General features: G+C 27.9%; 1 protein-coding gene and 2 long non-coding RNA genes across 11 annotated transcripts; 1 reads left to right on the top strand and 2 right to left on the bottom strand.

Annotated features, from left to right (window-relative positions):
* Positions 1–8,097: 8,097 nt before the first annotated feature.
* LOC103833973 lies at positions 8,098–10,525 on the bottom strand. The gene is made up of 2 exons (XR_004450296.1): positions 9,707–10,525; positions 8,098–9,610 (listed from the first exon to the last, which is right to left on the bottom strand). It is a non-coding gene; the product is annotated as an uncharacterized LOC103833973 (long non-coding RNA).
* A 48-nt stretch (positions 10,526–10,573) lies between these two features.
* On the top strand, positions 10,574–13,870 carry LOC103864756 (eukaryotic translation initiation factor 3 subunit E). Of its 9 annotated transcripts, none has more exons than XM_033277434.1 (7): positions 10,574–11,000; positions 11,099–11,371; positions 11,460–11,700; positions 11,779–11,891; positions 11,966–12,192; positions 12,280–12,324; positions 12,447–13,054. In XM_033277434.1, the coding sequence occupies exons 2-5, from the start codon at positions 11,306–11,308 to the stop codon at positions 12,092–12,094; spliced, it is 549 nt and encodes a 182-aa protein (XP_033133325.1). In that variant the 5' UTR covers positions 10,574–11,000; positions 11,099–11,305; the 3' UTR covers positions 12,095–12,192; positions 12,280–12,324; positions 12,447–13,054. The 9 variants fall into 9 exon arrangements, 6 of the variants coding, with proteins under 6 accessions (XP_033133325.1, XP_033133324.1, XP_018514151.1 ...); XM_033277433.1 differs by having other exon boundaries at positions 10,574–11,022; XM_018658635.2 differs by adding an exon at positions 13,152–13,870 and having other exon boundaries at positions 10,575–11,371; positions 12,447–12,606.
* A 1,097-nt stretch (positions 13,871–14,967) lies between these two features.
* On the bottom strand, positions 14,968–20,400 carry LOC117127338. The gene is made up of 2 exons (XR_004450288.1): positions 15,795–20,400; positions 14,968–15,743 (listed from the first exon to the last, which is right to left on the bottom strand). It is a non-coding gene; the product is annotated as an uncharacterized LOC117127338 (long non-coding RNA).
* Between the last annotated feature and the right edge of the window lie 97 nt (positions 20,401–20,497).

Raw genomic sequence — 20,497 nt, 5'->3', positions numbered from 1 at the left:
CCCAAACCTAAACTCCTACCTTCCAAATACTAAACCCTAAATCCTAATCACTAAACCCTAAACCCAAGTATAGACTATAAACCCAAATAGAATGGAACAAAATACATAGTATAGTATAAATTGGTAAGCAAAAAAAAACACTCTTTTTTAATCGTCAAATGGAACATACATAATACGGTCACTAAACCAAAACATCAACCCCCACCTTCCAAATACTAAACCCTAAATCTTAATCATTAAACCTAAACCCAAGTATAAACTCTAAACCCAAATAGTATAGAACAAAATAAATAGTATAGCACATATAGTTGTAAACAAGAAATTGATAAATAATGAATTTATCAAACAATCGATGGTACAATAATACAACAACCGTAGCATACTATTTAGTTTGGTACTTGCGAATTGTACAAAAATATAAGAATCGTACTATACTATAATTTTCTTTCACTACATATAGTATAGTCGACGAGTTCATCTTCTTCACATCTTCCTCTTTTTACAGACATGGTGATACACACATTCACTAGTCCAAAGTAATTATTCTTCATCATACCATATCAATACAGCATACTATAACAATTTAAATAACAATGAAAAAAATCAAGATAAACAACATTGAAAAAAACTAAAAAAAAAAGAAATTGTGATGTCACCTTGTTGTTGTCTACGGTGTCATCTTCTCCTCCAAACTCAATTCCACAAGCCCAAAATCTATATTATTTCTTAATCTAGTGGTTTGTGTTCGTATGTATAAAAAAAACAGAGATTGGAGGAGAAGAGGAAGAAGAAGAGAAAGAGATGTGGAAGAATGATAACCACAATTTATTAAATTATTTATTTAATATTTCTTTTGATAAATATCTCTCAGCAGGTCACACAGGTTGAATTGAAGGGTAATATAGCATTATTACATAAAATACATGTACTGTAGATGAAAGTTAGGGGTTTTAGTTATGTAATGAATTATAATTTGTTTGAAGGTTATACAGCACAATTTCCCTAAAAAGAAAGATATATATATATATATATATATTATTTTTTTTTAAAGAAAGATATATGTTACTTAAAGGACAATATAAAATAAGGACAGCTGTTCGAAAGTGACAAGACAACATCAAACATTCGGCAAATGTCCTCGATATGCATGCATCGCACACATACAACATTTCTTGTGGATGTAAAGGTTTTGAACGTACATTTGTGTGAATTTAAGCACCATGATCATACCAAACTATTAACAGAAAACACAAGGGACGTTTTATTCACGTGCAACTTTAGTAAGCATCTACTCTATTAGTTTAAAGTCCTATATTCTACTATTAATAAATTATAATAAAATCATTTAGTTAATGTAATATATTTGATTATCTGCATTAAATTTTATTAATCAATAAAAATATTAATAATAAATCAGTTTCAATTAGAAATTTATATTTTATTTTTAATTGTAACAAAATCTATCGAGAAAAAAATCTGACAAAATCGTACCAAAAATTTTAATATTTCTTTATAAAATAATACATTATAATTGTTGATCAAAAAAATAAAAAAAAATAATACATTATAATTGTATAATTAGTAATGTAAAAATATTACAATTGTAGTCTATATTATATTAAAATAGACATGTTCTGTAAATTAAATATGACAAAATTATATTTAATTAGTATATTGACAGACTTTTTTAAAGCAATTTCATTTAAATAAATATCATGCATCGTTAAAAAGGGTTAAAATTTCGTAAACTATGTAATATTTTACAAAAAAAACTAAGATTATTAACATATGTTAAATTTTTATATCTACAACTATATATTATCATTTTATTTCTTTTGAAACTCACAGCAATATATTATCTAAAAAATAATAATATAAAATATAATAGTAAATAACTAACATTTAGTTCATGTGTTATTTTACAAAATTTGTTACTACAAAATTTTGAATTTCTGATAATTAATTAAAAATTAAATGGCAATTAATTTTTACTTATAAATTTAATGTTTACTTTAATTACAAACAATCTGTTGAGAAAAATATAAAAAATCTTACCAAAAATTCAAATATATTTTTATAATATATATAATTAATGTAGTAACAAAAAGTTCGAAAATCATATAATCCTTCAAACTAAAAAATATTTGTGTAATTGTCCAAATTTCCCTTGACCAAGTATACAATTTTCAACATAAAATTAAAAAATCAAAATGATAATATCCAAAATTTATAAAAGATAAAATCATAGATGCTAAAATATATTTTTTTTTGAAATAACACAAAAAAACAAATTATACTGTAAAATAGAAGTAATATAATATTTTGAGATCTTATTTTAATAAAAAAAAATCAGAAAACATAATACCATAACATCCAAAATATCAAATATATTAATTTTGAGTCCTAGTTTATCTACATTTACAAGTCATGGTAAGATCATTTACTTAACTACTTAATATGATATATTTTATTATTTGCATTAAATCTTAATAATCTATAAATATATTAATAATAAAACAATTTTAGTTTTAATTATAAATTAACATTTCATTTTTAATAAAATAACACATTATAATTTCGTAATTATTAATGTAATTTTATTAAAAATTAATAATAATTAAAACATTTGTCACAAAATAAAAATTATTTGATATTTTATAAATTTTACAATTATAGTCTATATTATATTAAAATATACATTCACTATAAATTAAATATGCAAAAATTATATTTAATTAGTAGAATAACAGATTTTTTTAAACGGTTTCATTTTAATAAATCATCAATCAACGTCCAAAAACGTGTTAAAATTCATAAACTAAATAATATTTTATACAAAAACTAAAATTATTAACATATGTTTAACTTTTATATCTATATTTATATATTATCATTTTATTTAACTTGAAATTCACGGCAATATATTATATATAAATAATTATATATAAAATATAATTGTATATAACTAACCCTTAGTTCATGTATTTTTTACAAAATTTGTTACTAGAAAATATTGAATTTTTAATAATTAATTAAAAATATAAATTACAAATTAATTTTACTTATAAATTAATGTTTATTTTCATTATAACAAAATTTGTTGAGAAAATATAAAAACATTTACCAAAAATTCAAATATATTTTTATATAATACTGAACTAGTTTAGTGACAAAAAACTTCAAAAATCATTTAATTTTCCAAACTAAAAAATTAATTTTGTAATTTTCTATATTTTTCTTGACCAAATATAGAATTTTAAAATAAAATTAAAAACTCAAAATGATTCCAAATTTTATAAAATATAAAATCATAAATGCTAAAATATAATGTTTTGAAATGTAACACAAAAAATATGTTGTAAAAATTAAAAGTAATAGAATATTTTGTTATATTAATTTAATAATAAAAAATCAGAAAACTCAATACCATGACATCCAAAAAGATCATATATTGATAACATTTATTAAAATAATATGATAGATACTTGTATTTATACAATTTACTAAAAATAGAGCTATATTATTTAAACATAACAATGTATTTACTTATAAAATCTCGCAAAATACCAAAGTGATAAATGTTAAAGTATTATTTTGTAAACACAACATGGAAATATAAATTATCATAAACAAATATCTCTCTACTTTATAACTAAATAAATTTTAAAATGTATTGTATGCAAATTATATAAATTAAGATGATATAGCAAAGGAGATTATATATTTGATTTGATCAGATTATAATTTATGTATCAAACTCAAAAATATATGAATAAGTAATAACAATTAATAAGAATATGAAATGTATAAAACAAATCACTCTATAACAAAAAATAACAGATCACTACAATGTATAACACCCTAAATGTAAGTTATATATTATTTAAAACCTTTATGACAACATCGAAATTATATATTTATAAAATGAAAAATATTCACACGAATGTGCAGATCAACCTCTAGTATATTTATGAACAGTGTCTCATATTCCACATAGAAATCGGCTGAAATCTATTTATAACCTATTGGCTCCAAGCCCATGCACACAGCATGCTTCAGCTAGCAGCTTCTACTAAGGACCAACTCTCCACGTAGGTCAAATCATAACTATTCATCTAACTATGAATATATCGTTGACAAAAGAAACTAATATATATGTTTCTCTTATAGATTGCAAAATCACGTACCTATAGTTTTCGTTTTACACATTTTTATTGTCCATATTTAACATAAGTTTTTATTTGGGATTAATTCTATTAAAGTTTTGGTATATATGATATTTAAATTACGCTATCTTTGATGGCTTAGGAATAGAAACATTTCGAATATTCAAAAAACTTCCAGTACCCATCTCTAATTTTATTGGATCTTCAGTTTGATTACCGGATCCAGATCAATTTTTTTGGATATCCAAAATTTAATATCCATAAAAGTAAGAAATATCTTATGGATATTCAAATCTGATATGAGATAAAAACAATTAAAAGCATAACCATCATATTTTTTTTATAAAACAAACAAATAAGATGGAAAACGTGCAAAATTGATTTAGATTTTTCTTAAAATAAATTGGATATTAAAATAATTGATTTTAAGAAATAGATAAAATTCCCACTGTTAAAGTTATAATCCAAGTTCACATGTTACCAGAGCTGCGCATCCATTGTTAAAAATGAAGCTTTCGCTAAGGGCATCAGTTTTTACGAAATTTATAGGGCACCTTTTCTTGGATCATCAGGGTAACTTTCATTAATTATTAATCTGATTAAATCATATCTTTTATTAATTTTATTTTTTTAATCCTACATAATAGAAATATATATATGGGTTATGTCAGTAATTTGGGTAAGCTTAATACAGACTAGATGAAGAGAATCATAGATGTCGATTGTTATGGTTATAATATTCCAATGGCTACCTAATGACATTCTCCTAGTTTTAATAGTAAAATAACCAAAATAAATAAATAAAAAGTTGTTAATCTTATAAAACTTAAGATAAAGAAAAAGATTAAGTAATTTTGGTTAATTTTTGCACTAAAAATGATTCAAAAACATTTGATTTTTTTATTAATTTTACAGAAAAGAAAATTTTATAATTAGAAATTTAAAATGAACATTTTAATTGTTGATTTTTTAAAAACAGATTGCTATGTAACAGTAGTATTTTGTAACTGTAATTTAAAATTTTGGACATTTTGTTCTACCCACGCTTCTGTTAGTCACAGGTGTTCGCACGGCTATGCATGTTACTAACATAAACATACCTTTAAACTTTAATCACACGGTTCCTCTGATAATACATTTGGTTTGAGAAGAAAAATTGTACACTGTCAAAACTAAGATTTAAGGTCATATATTACTAAAATTAAACTCTAAAATGTCACACATACTCTATGCTAATTAACAAAAAAAATTGTCTTTGAATGTTAGACCATCTCCAATGGCTTACTCTATTTTTTACTCTAAAATAGAGTAACTCTCTAATAGAGTTTGAGTTTGCTCCAATGGTACTCTATTTTAGAGTAGAAAATAGAATGATGAACAAAAAATAAATAAATTACTCTATATTTGGAGTAAATCTATTTTTTACTCTATTCTAGAGTGAGAAATAAAGTACCATTGAAGTATTTTTTACTTTAAACTATATTTTAGAGTGAAAAATAGAGTGATGTTAGAGATGCTCTTACAGAGAATGTGAGGAAAAGAAGAGAAAGTAGATATCTCTGATGATTGTCTTAACAATGTGGCTTATTGATAATAACTGATTTAAGAATAAATAAATTAAAAACTTATGTTATTTGAGAGAATTTATCCTGGAAAAACAATATTTAAATATTCATTTTTTTAGAGATGGGTACATCTTATATAAGATCGTTTTGTTTCTGTCTTCCGTGAGAAATGACGAGCAAATTTGTTGGACCACTTAACTAAGAGAAGTGGTTGTAACGAGTAAGCACATGTGGGCAAAGACGTCACGTTATTATCTCATGGGACACTCAAGGCCCTATCAGTTCTGTCTTCTCTATCATTCACATCTTATAGTTTATACATTAGGTTTCAGTCGAGATCGTAAAAATAGACGGCACATTGAGCGTCCATTCTCTACATTGAAATTGAAGATGGTGATTGATAACTTGATTTGCAACAAACTTATCTCGGTCCGTTCATTGGAACACCATAATTAAATATGGTAACTCCTGAATCCGACAATTTAGTACCTGCTGCTTTAAATTTGACCAAGATAAATATATTATATCAGAGCATCGCAGAGTTTCCATAAAATAATTCTAACATTAAAAAAACATTGGTCGTTATAGTGGATATAAGATACGTGTGCTAGAAGTTTATCATAGAAAAACTAGTGTTTCAAATGAACTTCTCCTTTCGCTCCGTCTCTTTTCTTTTTCCTTATTATTTTTTTTTCGTAAAGACTCACTAAATTTTGACCTGCACGCCCGCGCAGATGTATTTTTCAAAATATGTTAATATTTGGTTTTCATGTCAATATTAGGGCTTGATAAAAAAATCCAAATTTGAAAAATTGAACCGAACCCAATCCGAAAAAGTAGTCCAAAACCGAATATAAATTGATTAAATATCCAAATCATTCAAAATTTTGATATTTAAAGATTCAAAATCTGATCCGAACCGAAGTATTTCGGATACTCAAATGTATCCGAAAAAGGTTTACATACTTATACATATTAATTATTTTTAAATTTAATGTATATAAAGACATCCATAATACAAATGATACTTTTAAGTTGGTTTAAATACTTGAGATTATCTACAAATAGTCAAAAATAAATATCTAAAATATTTAAAGTATACTCAAAATACCAAAAATATTTAAAATAATTATTGATTCTCGATCCAAATATTTAAAACAAACCAATTTATATGTTAAATTTAGGTATTCTAACATATGTTATTCAAATTTATATGTAATATTTTATTTTGTTTACAGATTTTGAGAAATTTAAAGTATATAATGAATTTAAATTTTTTAAAAATAATTTAAATAGGTTATCCGAACCCAAACCCAAACCCGCAAAGATCTGAAAATAATTCGAACCAAAATTTAGAAATATCTGAATGGGTCTGAAATCTTTGACCCCGGAAACCCGAAATCAAACTAATCCGAACCGAATCCGAATGGATACCCGAAATCCTACCCCTAGTCACTATTATATATCATATATATGTCATCATATAATTAATCGTATTTTATATGTACCATCATATACTTAATTATATAATTAATAGTATTTTATATGTTTCATCGTATAAAATAATATATAATATTTTAAAAATTTAATGTGAAATATAAAAACCATAATTTAAGTTGGTATATGAAATTGGACTTTTTATTGTATTTTAATTATATATATTGAAAACATTATTTTTATAATGGTTATTGGAAAATATTTTAGTAAAAATAAATTTTTGAATATATGTATATTTTAAATCATTTTTTTAATATAAATCACCTTTAAATTATTATTTTGATTTGAAATATGTATATAAAGTTTAAATTTTATTTTATGATTATTTTAGACAAAAATAATGCTTGTTGTTACCATGTTAAGCTTGATGGCTTTCAACCTAAAACCAATTGGTAATAAGTGGATTGACCCATCTATTTTATATATTAGTTAGGATCTCTTCCAACTACCGATAAGTAATACTTTGTGTCTAATAAGTATATACATTGTACCACACGGTTAAGATCTGCAGCGGATGCACAAAACCACGAGGAAGAAAAGAAGAAGTGTGTGCCGTAGTGAAATCAAAGTTTACGACGTCCCACCGTGGGTTTCCCACGAGTCGCTAATCTTACTTATACAAAATATAAACTACTCAACACTGATATGCAAATTTAAATTAATAAAACAAAAAAAAATCTCAATCTAAAATCTAACCCTTAAAGATAAAACATGTTAGAACATTTTGTTGCTAAACCATAAAAAGTTATCTAACACATGGTTACCGAATCAATATATATTTTTTAAATTGTTAAATTATATAAAGTTAATTAATAAACTTCATACTAACCTTTATATTGATGATTAATTAAAAAATTTACAAAAAAAAATTTTCTTACATTTTTAAAATTAATTTATGGGTGAATTTGCTGAATAACCAACTTTGGCATCAAAATTAAGTGAGTGGCATTGATTTTGACGTAATGTAATAGCTATCATTTATGTCAATTATTATCCGGTTCTGCTCTTTATTCCTGTAATCATCCGGTAATATTGTATTGTTAGATATGACTTAGTTAAAATAACATAGGGTGAAGATTAAATTAAGAGTATTTTATTTGATTGAAACACATGCAGCCACATACCAATTTAATCCATCTAAGAAATTTATATTGCTGGTCAATAATGAATCACTATTATTTACGAACACATCACTTAAAATAACTCATGTCACAAATTTATTTACAACATATTTATATACTATATGCAGTAGAATGAGTGGATAGAAACATAAATTTTTTAAAAATAAAAAGTGTATAAACCCTAAACCCAAATATAAACACAAAACCCAAACATAAATTTCAAAATACTAAACCCTAAACCCTAAACTCTAATTACTAAACCCTAACTCAGATATAAACCCTAAATCCAAATATAAACACAAAACTCAAATAGAATGAAACAAAATAAATAACATAGTACATATTGGTGAAACTATAAAATCTCTATGAGTGCATGAAAGAAGTTAATGCTCACCCCACCATACCCCCTTACCTTCTAAATACTAAACCCTAAATTTTAGTCACTAAACCCTAATCCAAATATACCATAAACCCTAAACCTAAATAAATAGATTAATCTAAACGCTAATCAAGGAAGTATAAACCCAAATAGAATGTATATAATAAGGTTTACTATATCCAAACATTTACTTAGTAAATCTAAACCCTAGGCAGGAACCTATAAATCCAAATACAATCTATAAATTGTTTTCCAATATTAAACACTTGAAAGCACATTTACTTGGTTAGCATGTTGCATATCTTATACTCCATATAGTCTAAGTAGTATAGTAAACGAATATTTCAAATAATCAAATTTGTCCAACACTCGAAAAATGAATTTCATATTACAATCAATCACACAAAATGACAAAGAAGAGACCTATCAAATTTAAAAACATGACATATTATTACATTTTTAAGGAGTAGTATAGAAATATGTCTCAAATAGTATGGTAACCGTACATAGGTAGCTATACTTAAGAATATATACTATACTATTCATTTCACCAAATATAGTATAGACGGCGAGTTCATCTTCTTCAATTCTATTCTTTTTAGGCAGGCTGATACACATTCATTTTGTTCACCATCATTATTCTTCACCACCATATAGAGATCGTCTTCATCTCCTCTCTTTTTCCCGACACGATGATGCTTTTACCGAATCGCCGTCGTTGTTCTTCACCACTGGATCTGTAAAACAAAAACAGAAACGAAAACATAGTATGTAAACAAAATCATGATTGTGAGAATCAATTGATTTGAGAAAAAAATGAAAGAGTTGTTGTGTGTGCTCACCGTCTACGTTTTCATCGTTGTCTGTTCTTCACCAGTGGATCTTTAAAACAAAAACATAAATAAAAACAAAAGCATGATTGTGAAAATCAATTGATTTTAAAAAAAAAGAAATAAAAGAGTTATTGTGTGTGCTCACCGTCTATAACTTCATCGTTGTCTTTTCTTTAGAACAATTGATTGTTCTTTTGGTGAAGTATTGAAAGAGAAGAATTATGTGACAGAAGAAAATGTATGATTTTGTTGATAATCTGAAGAAGAAAGAGAAACACTGGAAAGAGATGGTGGAGTAGAGACGTGGCGGTGGTGGTGATGGATTAGAAGATGTGGCTAAAATTTTTTTATATATTTTTTAATTATTTTTGTTAGTAGGTTTCACCGGTAGGTTGAAAAGGGTAATATGTCAATAATCTATAATGTGTACAGTGTATTTTGAAAAACCATGATTTTTAAGTAGTGGATGAATTATAATTTGTTTGATGGATGTATGATGCAATTCCCCTTGATTTAGTAGATCAAATTATGATGTAGACTATAAAATAAGTCTACCAAGTAGATTTCTCTGAAGGTCTACAGATATTTAGATTTTTTTGGTTACGTGTAGACTTATGAATTACAGAATCATAAAATAATTTTTTATTTTTTATTTGGTCATAAGAATTAAATAATATTTTACCATCTTTTAGGTTGATTTTGCATTTTATTGAATATGTGTGCTACTTTTTGATTTAAAATGAATATTTAGGTTGTTTTTAGCAAATTCCTCTCGTTTAAAATTGGATAGTTACAATTTTTTTACTGATTTTCTTTAAAATATACTTGTAATATATGCCAAAAAAAAATATTGTATACCAACATTTTTGTATCCAATTATTTCTATCAAAAATTTCGATTGAGATTGTACTCCTATAATTCAACACTCGACGTTGTTTCAAATTAGTAATGCTGATTTTATTCTTTTTTTTAATCTATACTATATTAAAAGGGATATATAATCAACAGGGAGAGTGTCCACGTCCTCAATTTAAATCAGCCAATAAGAATTATTCTTTTTACCACGTATGCTATTTTAGCCCAAAACATGGAAACCAACTTCGATTGTGATTCATCTTCCTCGATTCCAACTGTTTTTTTTTCTTCAAGTTTTCATTCTTCAACGCCTCCTACGGTCCTACCTAATTAGGGTGTGGAAGAGCCGTCTATTCTCTTCATCTCTTCGTCTCTTTTTTTTTTTGCTCAAACATCTCTTTGTCTCTATCTCTTCCTCTCTGTCTCTCTCTCTATGTCTCTCTTCCAATGATGAATCCACAAGGCCATCCCGAACCTGATTCCGAACCTCCTCCGACGATACCTTCGAGTCGGTGGGTGTTGAGATGAGGAATGGTGAAGAAACTAAATGTGTTTTTCCCTTGACGAGTCTCCTTTGCGGTTTGGTGGGTTGATTGAAAAGTTAAGGTCTTTTGATCCTGTTTTGTGTTCTAATTCTCTGTAGTTAAGGCTTTTTACTGAGAAAATCTTTTGGGTGATGCAGATCTTTGATAGTTTTCAGAGAAGTATCAATTTTTATTGAATTGCCTTTGTTGGTTTGTGAGGTTTGTTCCTCTGTTTCGCCGCCGCAGAAGGAGAGGTTTATCCGAGGAATAGGAAAGTTTGATCTGCGGCAACGAGATGGAAGAAGCTTGGTTTCGTCTGTGTTATCTCTCTCAAACTAGATTTGATTTTGAAATGGCTTGAGGAGATGAGAAAAGAGGACGAGGAGAGGAAGGTTTATATAAAAGGAAGGACGAAGGGTGAGAGAAAAGAAGTAACTTCGAAATTGTCATTCACCCTCCAAAAACGACTACGTCAATTATGGCAGTTGAGCCGCTCATTTTCTCTTTAATTATCAATAGGGTGACACAAAGGGATCAGCAAAAGGTGGGGATGCAAATTCAAAGAAAGAGGTCAATCAAGCCAAAATGGCCAGGTACAGACACCTGGTCTTCCCTATACTCGAGTTCCTTCAAGAGCATCAACTTTACCCTGATGAGCAGATCCTCAAGTTCAAGATCGAGCTTCTGAACAAGACCAACATGGTTGATTACGCCATGGACATCCACAAGAGTCTCGACCACACAGAAGACGCTCCCCAAGGTATAATAATCTCTGTGAAAGTTTGCCTCTTTCGTCTTTGTTGGTTGATTGGTTTATCATGAATGTTTCTGGTGATAGATATGGAGGAAGCGGCTGCATTGCTCGTGACGTTCCTTTTGAACCCTAATGCTGTCCAGGAGCTAAGAGGTGATAAGAAATACAATCTCCAGATGCTGAAAGAACGTTACCAGGTTGTGATTTTGTGTTGTTTCGTTTGTGTTTAGTATGAGGAACTCAGTTTTGATGTATAATATTTTTTTATCAGATTGGTCCAGACCAGATTGAGGCGTTGAATCAGTACGCCAAGTTTCAGTTTGAATGTGGGAATTATTCAGGTGCCGCTGATTATCTTTCCAGTACAGGACTCTTTGCTCTAACCTTGAGAGAAGTATGAGTGCCTTGTGGGGGAAGCTAGCATCTGAGATATTGATGCAGAACTGGGACATTGCGCTTGAAGAGCTCAACCGTCTCAAGGATATTATTGACTCAAAAGTCTGCTTCTTCTAGCTTTTCCAACCTTTTGAGAGATCCCTGTTGATGTGATTTTATAGATACTAATTGGCAAAGATTTTGTTTCAGCTGCTGTTGGGTTGCAGAAGTCACGATTCTGGTGTGAGCCGCTTGGTGAGTTTTGGTTGCTTGTGTTGTTGTTTTCCTTTCTCTGATGTTCGTAGGAGAGATGCATCATTCTTCATGATGATTCTTTCTCTCTCTACAAAAGCTCATCTTTTCTACTTACCATTCAGTTCCCAGATGCTCGAGGAGACACTATATGTAAAGAACTCACACAGACACCGCAATCTCATTAAGTATCTAAAAGACTATATTGACTTCATTTCCACAAAATATCCTTTTTGGAATCGAACTTCTGGAGCTGATCATTTCCTTGCCGCCTGCCATGACTGGGTAACGTCTCCTCCTTGACATGAGAATGTTTTTAGACATTTCTGATATATCTATTGAGTTATGTAGATGCAATCTTTGAGACCATTTTCTGAAACCGTAATGTCTTTTTGTTAAATTACTCTATGTAAGTTGTAAATATGTGAGTTTTTGAGAACAAATTAGTATATGGTCTTTTGTGACATTTTATCTATGCGAGGTTATAAAGGTTGGATCACTGAGATCATTGTCTGATACATGTATGTCTTGTGACATTATGCTATGGAGTTGTAATTAAGCTTTGGGATCATTTTTATGAAGGTTGGATCATTGAGATCATTTTTCTGAGATCTATGTGAAGTTATGAAGGTTGGATCATTGAGATCATTTTTCTGACGAATGCATGTCGTTTGTAACATTTTGGTGGCATTGTAAATATTGTGAGATTTGAGATCATTTTTTTAGAATATTATATGGTGTTTTGTGACATTTCGTCTATATGAGGTTATAACGGTTGGATCATTTAGATCATTTACTAATAAATGTATGTCGTTTTGTTACATTTTCAGGTTCCATCGGAGACACGCAAGCATTTTTCCAAGACTATAAGGGCGTTGTGTAACTCGGATGTTAAAGAAGGCTTTGTCTTTGGAAAGGACACATCTCTACCGGAGACATACGTTAGATATCCCAAGAAACCACTAAGTAACATCGGTGGCAAGTCTGCGTCCAAAAGGCCAACAGTAGCTTTCTTTAATTTGCTGGTCAACCCGATCACGGGTACGTTAGGCCAATACTACTCTCTTACTGGGGTGAACAACAAAGATCCTGACCTGAAAATTTTCGGGAAGCTTCTGAGGTCTAAAGGAAACAAGAACTATCTTCAGTTCATGAAGACGAGCAAATACTATTTTCTATGGTTGTGTTCCAGTAATCATATCTGATAACTTTGTGCCACCTTTCTTCGAGGTTTTGAAGTGGGAGTCGTTTGCGGTTTTTGTGTTGGAGAAAGATATACCCAACTTGAAGAAGATTTTGATGTCTATATTGGAACGTAGGTATAAGCAATTGCAGATGAGAGTGAAGAGAGTACAGAAGCATTTTTTTGTGGCATGTGAAGCCTGAGAAGTATGATATGTTTCACGTGATTCTTCATTCTGTTTGGTTTAACCGAGTTTTCCAAATTTCGGTTTAGAAGTTCTTTATCAAACAAACAATTCATTTATACATTTTTTCACAGGATAAATCCAATAGGAGTTTTAAATAAAAAAAAATTAGTGATACATTATATTGTTTACTACATTCACGAGCCAAGCAGAGTCGCATGTGAACTGAAACTGCAATGATCAGAAAACCAATCTCAGTCTCAGTACGTAATATTTCTGGAGTTATCTTCCTAAAGCCTATCTTCTTTTTATGAATTCATGGTAATTCATGATCAGATGGTGGTGTTTGACGTGACTGGAGACATTTTTCTTTATCATATGTTTTGTCTGTCTCTTAACATAAACCTTATCATTTCTAACTTTCAGTGTTTTTAACTTTTCACCAAACATATACATAGAAATGTATTTTCTATATCTGTAGACAACGCAGCATGGAACAAAGGAGTCGACGGAACTAGGATAAGAAGTTTTTTTTTTGAGAACAACTAGGATAAGAAGTTTAGGATAAATATTAAATAATTTACATGGGTTAAAACTTTAGATTACCTAATTGATATTTTAAAATTCACGCACATTTAGGTTGTATTAGGAAAAATTCATTTCCAAAAAATTAATTTAAATGAATTTAGTTTCATTTTAAAAAGATGTATGGTTTACTCAAAATTATCACTTGCATCATTAACATTTAAATTAAATTATACGGGCTCAAAAAAAAATTATCATACAAAAGAAATTGCATTTCAATTTTACTGAAATTAGCATTTCCCCCTTTTAAAAATATTTGAATTTTTCACATGTGGTAAATATTCCCTACGAATTAGAACACAATAAAAAAAACTTAATCAACTGCAACAAAATTACACTGTGCAAAAATTACAGCTTTCTTTTGTAAAAATAACATCCCTTATATATTAATTGAGAAACTTTATAACTTCTTTTTGTAGCCACATGTCATCATTATGATGATTCTTAAAATCACAAGATAAATATATTGGTTCATCTAATTATTAATAAGTTTTTTATTAAACTAACCATAAATTCATTATTAATGTTCTTTATTATTTCCTTAACTAGAACTTATGAAATTGCCTAATGTGGCTAAAGTATATATGACAATTAATGATTTTGAATAATAAAGATTTGATAAAAAATACTTTATCGTCTATCTTATTTGTTTAATTTTGAACTATTAAAATAAATTAAACAACCACATTAACCATATAATAAAAAATAAATTTTCTGTATATGTTATATTTTAAATTTTTAAAAACGAATATAAATTATTAAAACTGTAAAAAATCTAACATTCAAATTTTATGATCCATGGTTTAAATTTTTTTTATAAACAAATACAAATTAATGATTACAAAATTATAATATATAGAAGTCTGCTGAAAGAGCGAGTTAAGTTTTGCTGCACGTGCAGCTGCTGAGCTTTCAAGCAAAGAAAGGATGAGGATGACGATGCAGAGTTTCACAGAGTCGCCGAACTCATCCTCTTATGATAATATAAGAAATGAACCTTCACATAGACATAGTAGATCAAATGTGCAAAGCGGAGGTTTTGTTAAAGAAGAAATGCCAAGAAGCAGTTGCAGGGAAGAAGAAGATCAATCTACTACCAGGGCAGAGCTTTCTAAGAAAAATGTTGATGAACAATCATAACATGCTTCATGGAAGAAAGGTCATTCTCGAGATAACTCATTGGAGATGAGGCAGAATGATTCCTTTGCTAAAATAGGCAGAGCAAAGCAGCAGCCAATTAAAGATGATGTCAACGATAGCTGTTCAGCTCAAGAAACAGTCAAGCTTGGCTTCATCGCGTTCACACACAAGCTATGTTTCTGATGACAATAACGTCATCTTTGAGGATAAACGATTCCAGAGCACTATTGAAGATACAGAGAGAAATAGTCGTGGTCCTGATGTTGCTCCAGTCATGGTCACGGCTGACAAAAATATATTATCAGTTTTTGTTTTATGCTGCCTTAGTATCTCAGTTAATATTTTAAAAATTAAAAGTAAGTCTATAAATATAAAGGTTACATTATTTATGGATTGGGTTTGAATTTATGAACCTTTAAAAATATTTTATAAATGATTTTATACATTTTTAAATGATTTATAATGTCAGTTTTATTTTTTTCAGAAATTTAAAGCATTTATGAAAATAGTTATATCTTAAAGATAAATTTAAATAATGATATCAAATTTGGGGTAAAAGCTAAAATTAAAATTCTCTCAGAAATCATAACATACATTTGTTTCTCCAAAAATTCTAAAAAAGGATGTTCTTGTCTGATTGCAGCTTCTAATGTTTTTTCCTTCCATATATTTAAATTTATATTTTCAAAAGAAATTTTGGTTCATACACTATTATGCGTTGTAATTAATTAGAAAAAAGTTTATCCATATATAATTGTATTTCAATTTACAGAAGTCCAAAGCCACATAAGACTTATTTACTATAATGTTATCAAAATTCTATTAGAACAAATTTACAAAAACAACATTTATACACTCTAAGAAGAGTTTTTTTTTTGTTTACCCTAGAGCCTGTCATATCATATTTTTTTTTTTAGAAAAAGCAAAATAACAAAAATTTGCTAAGTCATATTTTGTTTTTAAAATAAAATAAAAAGTAAAATTTTTTTTTAAAAAAATAGTACAAGCTGCAAAAAATGAGTTTTTTTAAAACATTATTAACGCTGTCAGTAAAATTACACTAAACCCTAAAATCTAACCATTAAACCCTAAACCTTTGGGTAAATCATAAATACTAAATCGTAAAAACTAAACAATAAATCCTAAACACTAAATTCTAAACGCCGTCAGCAAAACTCTAAAACTTAGCCCTAAACCCTAGGGTTTAGGATTTACCCTATAGTTTAGGATTTACCTAAGGGTTTAGAGTTTACCCAAGGATTTAGGATTTACCCAAGGATTTAGAGTTTACCCAAAAGTTTAGGATTTACCTAAAAATTTAAGGTTTAGTTTTTAGGGTTTAATGTTTAGGATTTAAGGTTTATTGTTTTGATGACGGCGTTAACAATGTTAGAAAAGGTTTGTACTATTTTTTATTTATTTTTACTTAAAAAAATATATGATATAATTTGGCAAATTCTATTATTTTGTTTCTTTTTTTTCAACTACTGAATATGAGCTTGCAGACTTTTATTGGTTGGTGAATAAATAATATTTCTAAGAAATATCAAAGTACGGATCAATAATTTTTTTATAATTAAATTATTGGTCACTAATAATAGTATTTTTACGTCACTTCTAATTAATATTAATATTATTTTATAATTTAATATTTTTACTATTTAATAATGCATAGATAAATTTTAAACAGTTTCAGTTCTAAAACAGTTATCAATCATCAATTTTATAAAATTTACGTAAAACAATAATAATAAATGCAGGTGCATTATTGAACAAATTTGTTTGTTCTGAGCCTCGAGAGGATCCAACTAGCGCCTAATGACCGTCAGGTTACTCTTTTTCATTTCATATCATTGAAACTTATTTGAGATTAATATAAATAAAATTTTAAAACGATAAATAAAATTTTAAAACTAAATTTCCTCATTTATACAAAATATTTACCATAAAAGTAAAAATAGTAAGTTGCAATTGATTAAATAAAAAAACTTAAACTAAAATTAAGATAATAATTTACATGTGAAAAAAATATGAAAAAAAAATTAAAAGTATATTATCCGCGCGTAGCGCGGAAAAACGATCTAGTACTAATAATCCTACTATATAAAAGGTACTAAATTTGAGACTCATAGACTATGCCACATCAACCAAAATATTTATATCCAATAAAAGTGCCACATCATCAAGATTTACATGTCATCATCTAACCCCATTAAATCTGTATCTATTCATTTCTCTAACGTTTCCAGTATAGCTCCTAAAGACAATCCAAAAACCTTAAAGACAACCGTTCAGCAGCTCCGTAATGACCACTTAGATTCCTGAAAACCTTATTTAATAATTAAACATTCCAATGTCAGATGCCCCTTCGATTTCCCCAGCAATATATATATATATATTCCTCGGGTTATCGATCTTGCACTACTCCATAGGCCAGCAAAAAAGATTCCAGATTTTATGGCTTCAAAATCAACCTTCATGGTTCCATCGGCAGTTTCCAGTGAAATTTGGGACGCTCATTGGCATTGAGCTGCTCTTCCTTGACGATAAGGTACAGCCTCATATTCTCAAACCAATAAATTTGTTCCCCTTAATTGCAATTGATATGAATTAGTGAAAATGTTCTTGAAATTATTTTTGGTATGTGTTTAAATTCCTTGAGATGCTTCATATGTTATCATGACTCTATTCTTGGTAATGATATTATCGTGACACTTTCTGATGGACCTTTTGTTTTTGCAGGCAAAACCTTGCAAGAGTTTCTGAGTGGGCAGAACAAGCCTGAGTGTCTCAAATGATGACCTGAAGGTATAGTTTAGTAAATTTAGAAATCGAGGATTTAGGTTTCTCTGGAAACACACGACAGCTTTCGTTGATTATTACGAGATTGACGATGCCCTACAGACAAGAAGCACGAATGTCAAGCAAATGGGTGGTAGTTACTTGCATGATTTTCTTCGACCACAAGCCCCATATAGTAAGATCTCTTATGACATAACTTTTGATAATCAAAAACACTATAACAACATATTTTATTCTGAAATAAAGTTGCATTTTATTTTACCTTTAAGAACAATTAGCTGGCTCTTACGATAACATGCATTGTGAATTATAAATCGCAGGTTAATTTTAAAGTGTTTAAAGTAGTTTGTCTCATGTTGCTAATGATATGTATCTGTTATAGTTGTTTTGATATTTTATTATATGCTTACAGTATCCACACTGGTACGAAGATGCCAAAGGAGATGACCACTCAAGTAAGGTTTTATGGATTCTTTTTAGGTGAGATCAAGAGGCAAACAATTTTTTTCAGTGGTGTCAAATCAGACTAATGCAATGAAAAACTGGATTTGGGAGTCATCTGTTTATGGAAAGTGCAGAATCAAACAAAAGTGGTTTACTCATCTTGCTCTAATAATATTAGCAACAACAAACATGTATGCAACTTCTCCCTTTCATCCCTTCTCTAAATAATAAACACATTAACAACTAATGTAGTTTCCATCCCAAACATTGTCCACGCCTTGAAAGGCAACTGTTACTCACGTGCCTGAAACCAAACTTCTTATACAGTCTCACCAACTTCTATGCAACCACTCAAGCAAAGACATGTTCAAGTCCCATTCTCACTATATGATTCATTGACAAAATCATCTTTAAATGTAGTATCTAATTAATGATATTTTAAACAATTTCTCAAAATAAGCTACCAAAGAAATCAAAAGAAAAATATTTAAAAAAAAAATTTTTGCTAAAAAAAATATCTAAAAAAATAATAGATATATATATATATACTAACTTATCGAAACTAACTTCAAAAGAGTCCAACAAAACAACAAAACAATGTTAACAAGTTTTATTTTACTGTAGATTACATGATAATCATATTCCCAAACTAAATTAGAAAAAATAACAAATAAAAAACATCAATAAGAAATTTAACTTGATATGGAAGCTCTTTGAAAAAGAAACATGAAAATGTTTAGCTAATAGTTTTTTTTTAAACATGTCTTAAGGAATGCACAACTTAAAAATAATCATATTTATCAAAAAGAAAAAATCAATGTAAAAATAAATTAGAAAAGGAAAATACCATCTAAAATTAGTTGATATCTATGCTAAATTTTTGAAGAAATAACATGAAATATTTTTAAATGAATCAAAGATTATGTCAAACATACGGAAATTGAATATATCAAAATAAAATAATAGTTGTCAATATAATTAACCTGATAAAAGTGAAAGAGAAAAGAAGATACATGGAGAAAATATTGAAAATAAAACAATAAAAACATCAAATTATTAAACAAATAAATAAAATTTTGAAATACAAAATCTATCAATATAACAATGTTTTAAAAAGGGAAATACCAAAAATACCACATTCCTAATACTAGGTTTTCGGAATATGGAATTTAGGATTCGAATAAATATATAAACGAATAATTATTTAGAAAATTAAAAAGTAGTTTCCAAAAGATAATTAAAAAACAAATTCAAAAAAAATTTATTATAAAGTTCAAATTTGAAAAAGTATAATTCAAAAACATAATTTTTTATTTAGTTAAATAATTATTTATTATATATACAAAGCAAGGTCTTTTGATTCTTAATGAAGATGGTATTTTTGAAAATGTCTATTTAGTGAAAGTAAACATGAATAGTGATACCAATAATGTAGTAAACGTGGAAAATTTCTTTTTTAAAAATATTTTTTTATTGAAGGTAAACATGCATAATGTACCAGGTGGTAAATATGAAAATTTCCCTTTAAAAGTTATAATGAAATATTTCATCTATAATCACCTGCATTATTGTTTTAAACATTCCAAGCTTTTTTTCTCTAAATTAATTCAAAATAATTTTAAATATTCAAAATAATTTAAAAGCTAAATTTTTTATAATATAGAATCCGCGCATAGCGCGGACAAGGATCTAGTTGTTCATAATAGCTATTCTCTCCGTAGTTGTTGCCATAATAATCCCAAAACAATATAAAAACACTGGGAACCGAAACTCAGCAGAATAGAGTCTTGAAAAAAATGCTGGCAAAAAACTATAGTTTGCATTTTGCAACACCAAGA

The sequence above is a fragment of the Brassica rapa genome, chromosome A08, assembly GCF_000309985.2.
Source record: "Brassica rapa cultivar Chiifu-401-42 chromosome A08, CAAS_Brap_v3.01, whole genome shotgun sequence".
NCBI lineage: Eukaryota > Viridiplantae > Streptophyta > Magnoliopsida > Brassicales > Brassicaceae > Brassica > Brassica rapa.
This window is presented reverse-complemented; position numbering and strand designations above follow the sequence as displayed.

What these genes read in the sequence shown, in the direction of transcription:
- LOC103864756 (XM_018658635.2), top strand. Translation starts at nt 11,306, where the DNA reads ATGAGAAAAGAGGACGAGGAGAGGAAGGTTTATATAAAAGGAAGGACG. An exon ending in CGAAGGGTGAGAGAAAAGAA is followed by an intron (nt 11,372 to 11,459) that starts GTAACTTCGAAA and finishes AATTATCAATAG; the next exon opens with GGTGACACAAAGGGATCAGC. An exon ending in TGCTGAAAGAACGTTACCAG is followed by an intron (nt 11,892 to 11,965) that starts GTTGTGATTTTG and finishes TTTTTTTATCAG; the next exon opens with ATTGGTCCAGACCAGATTGA.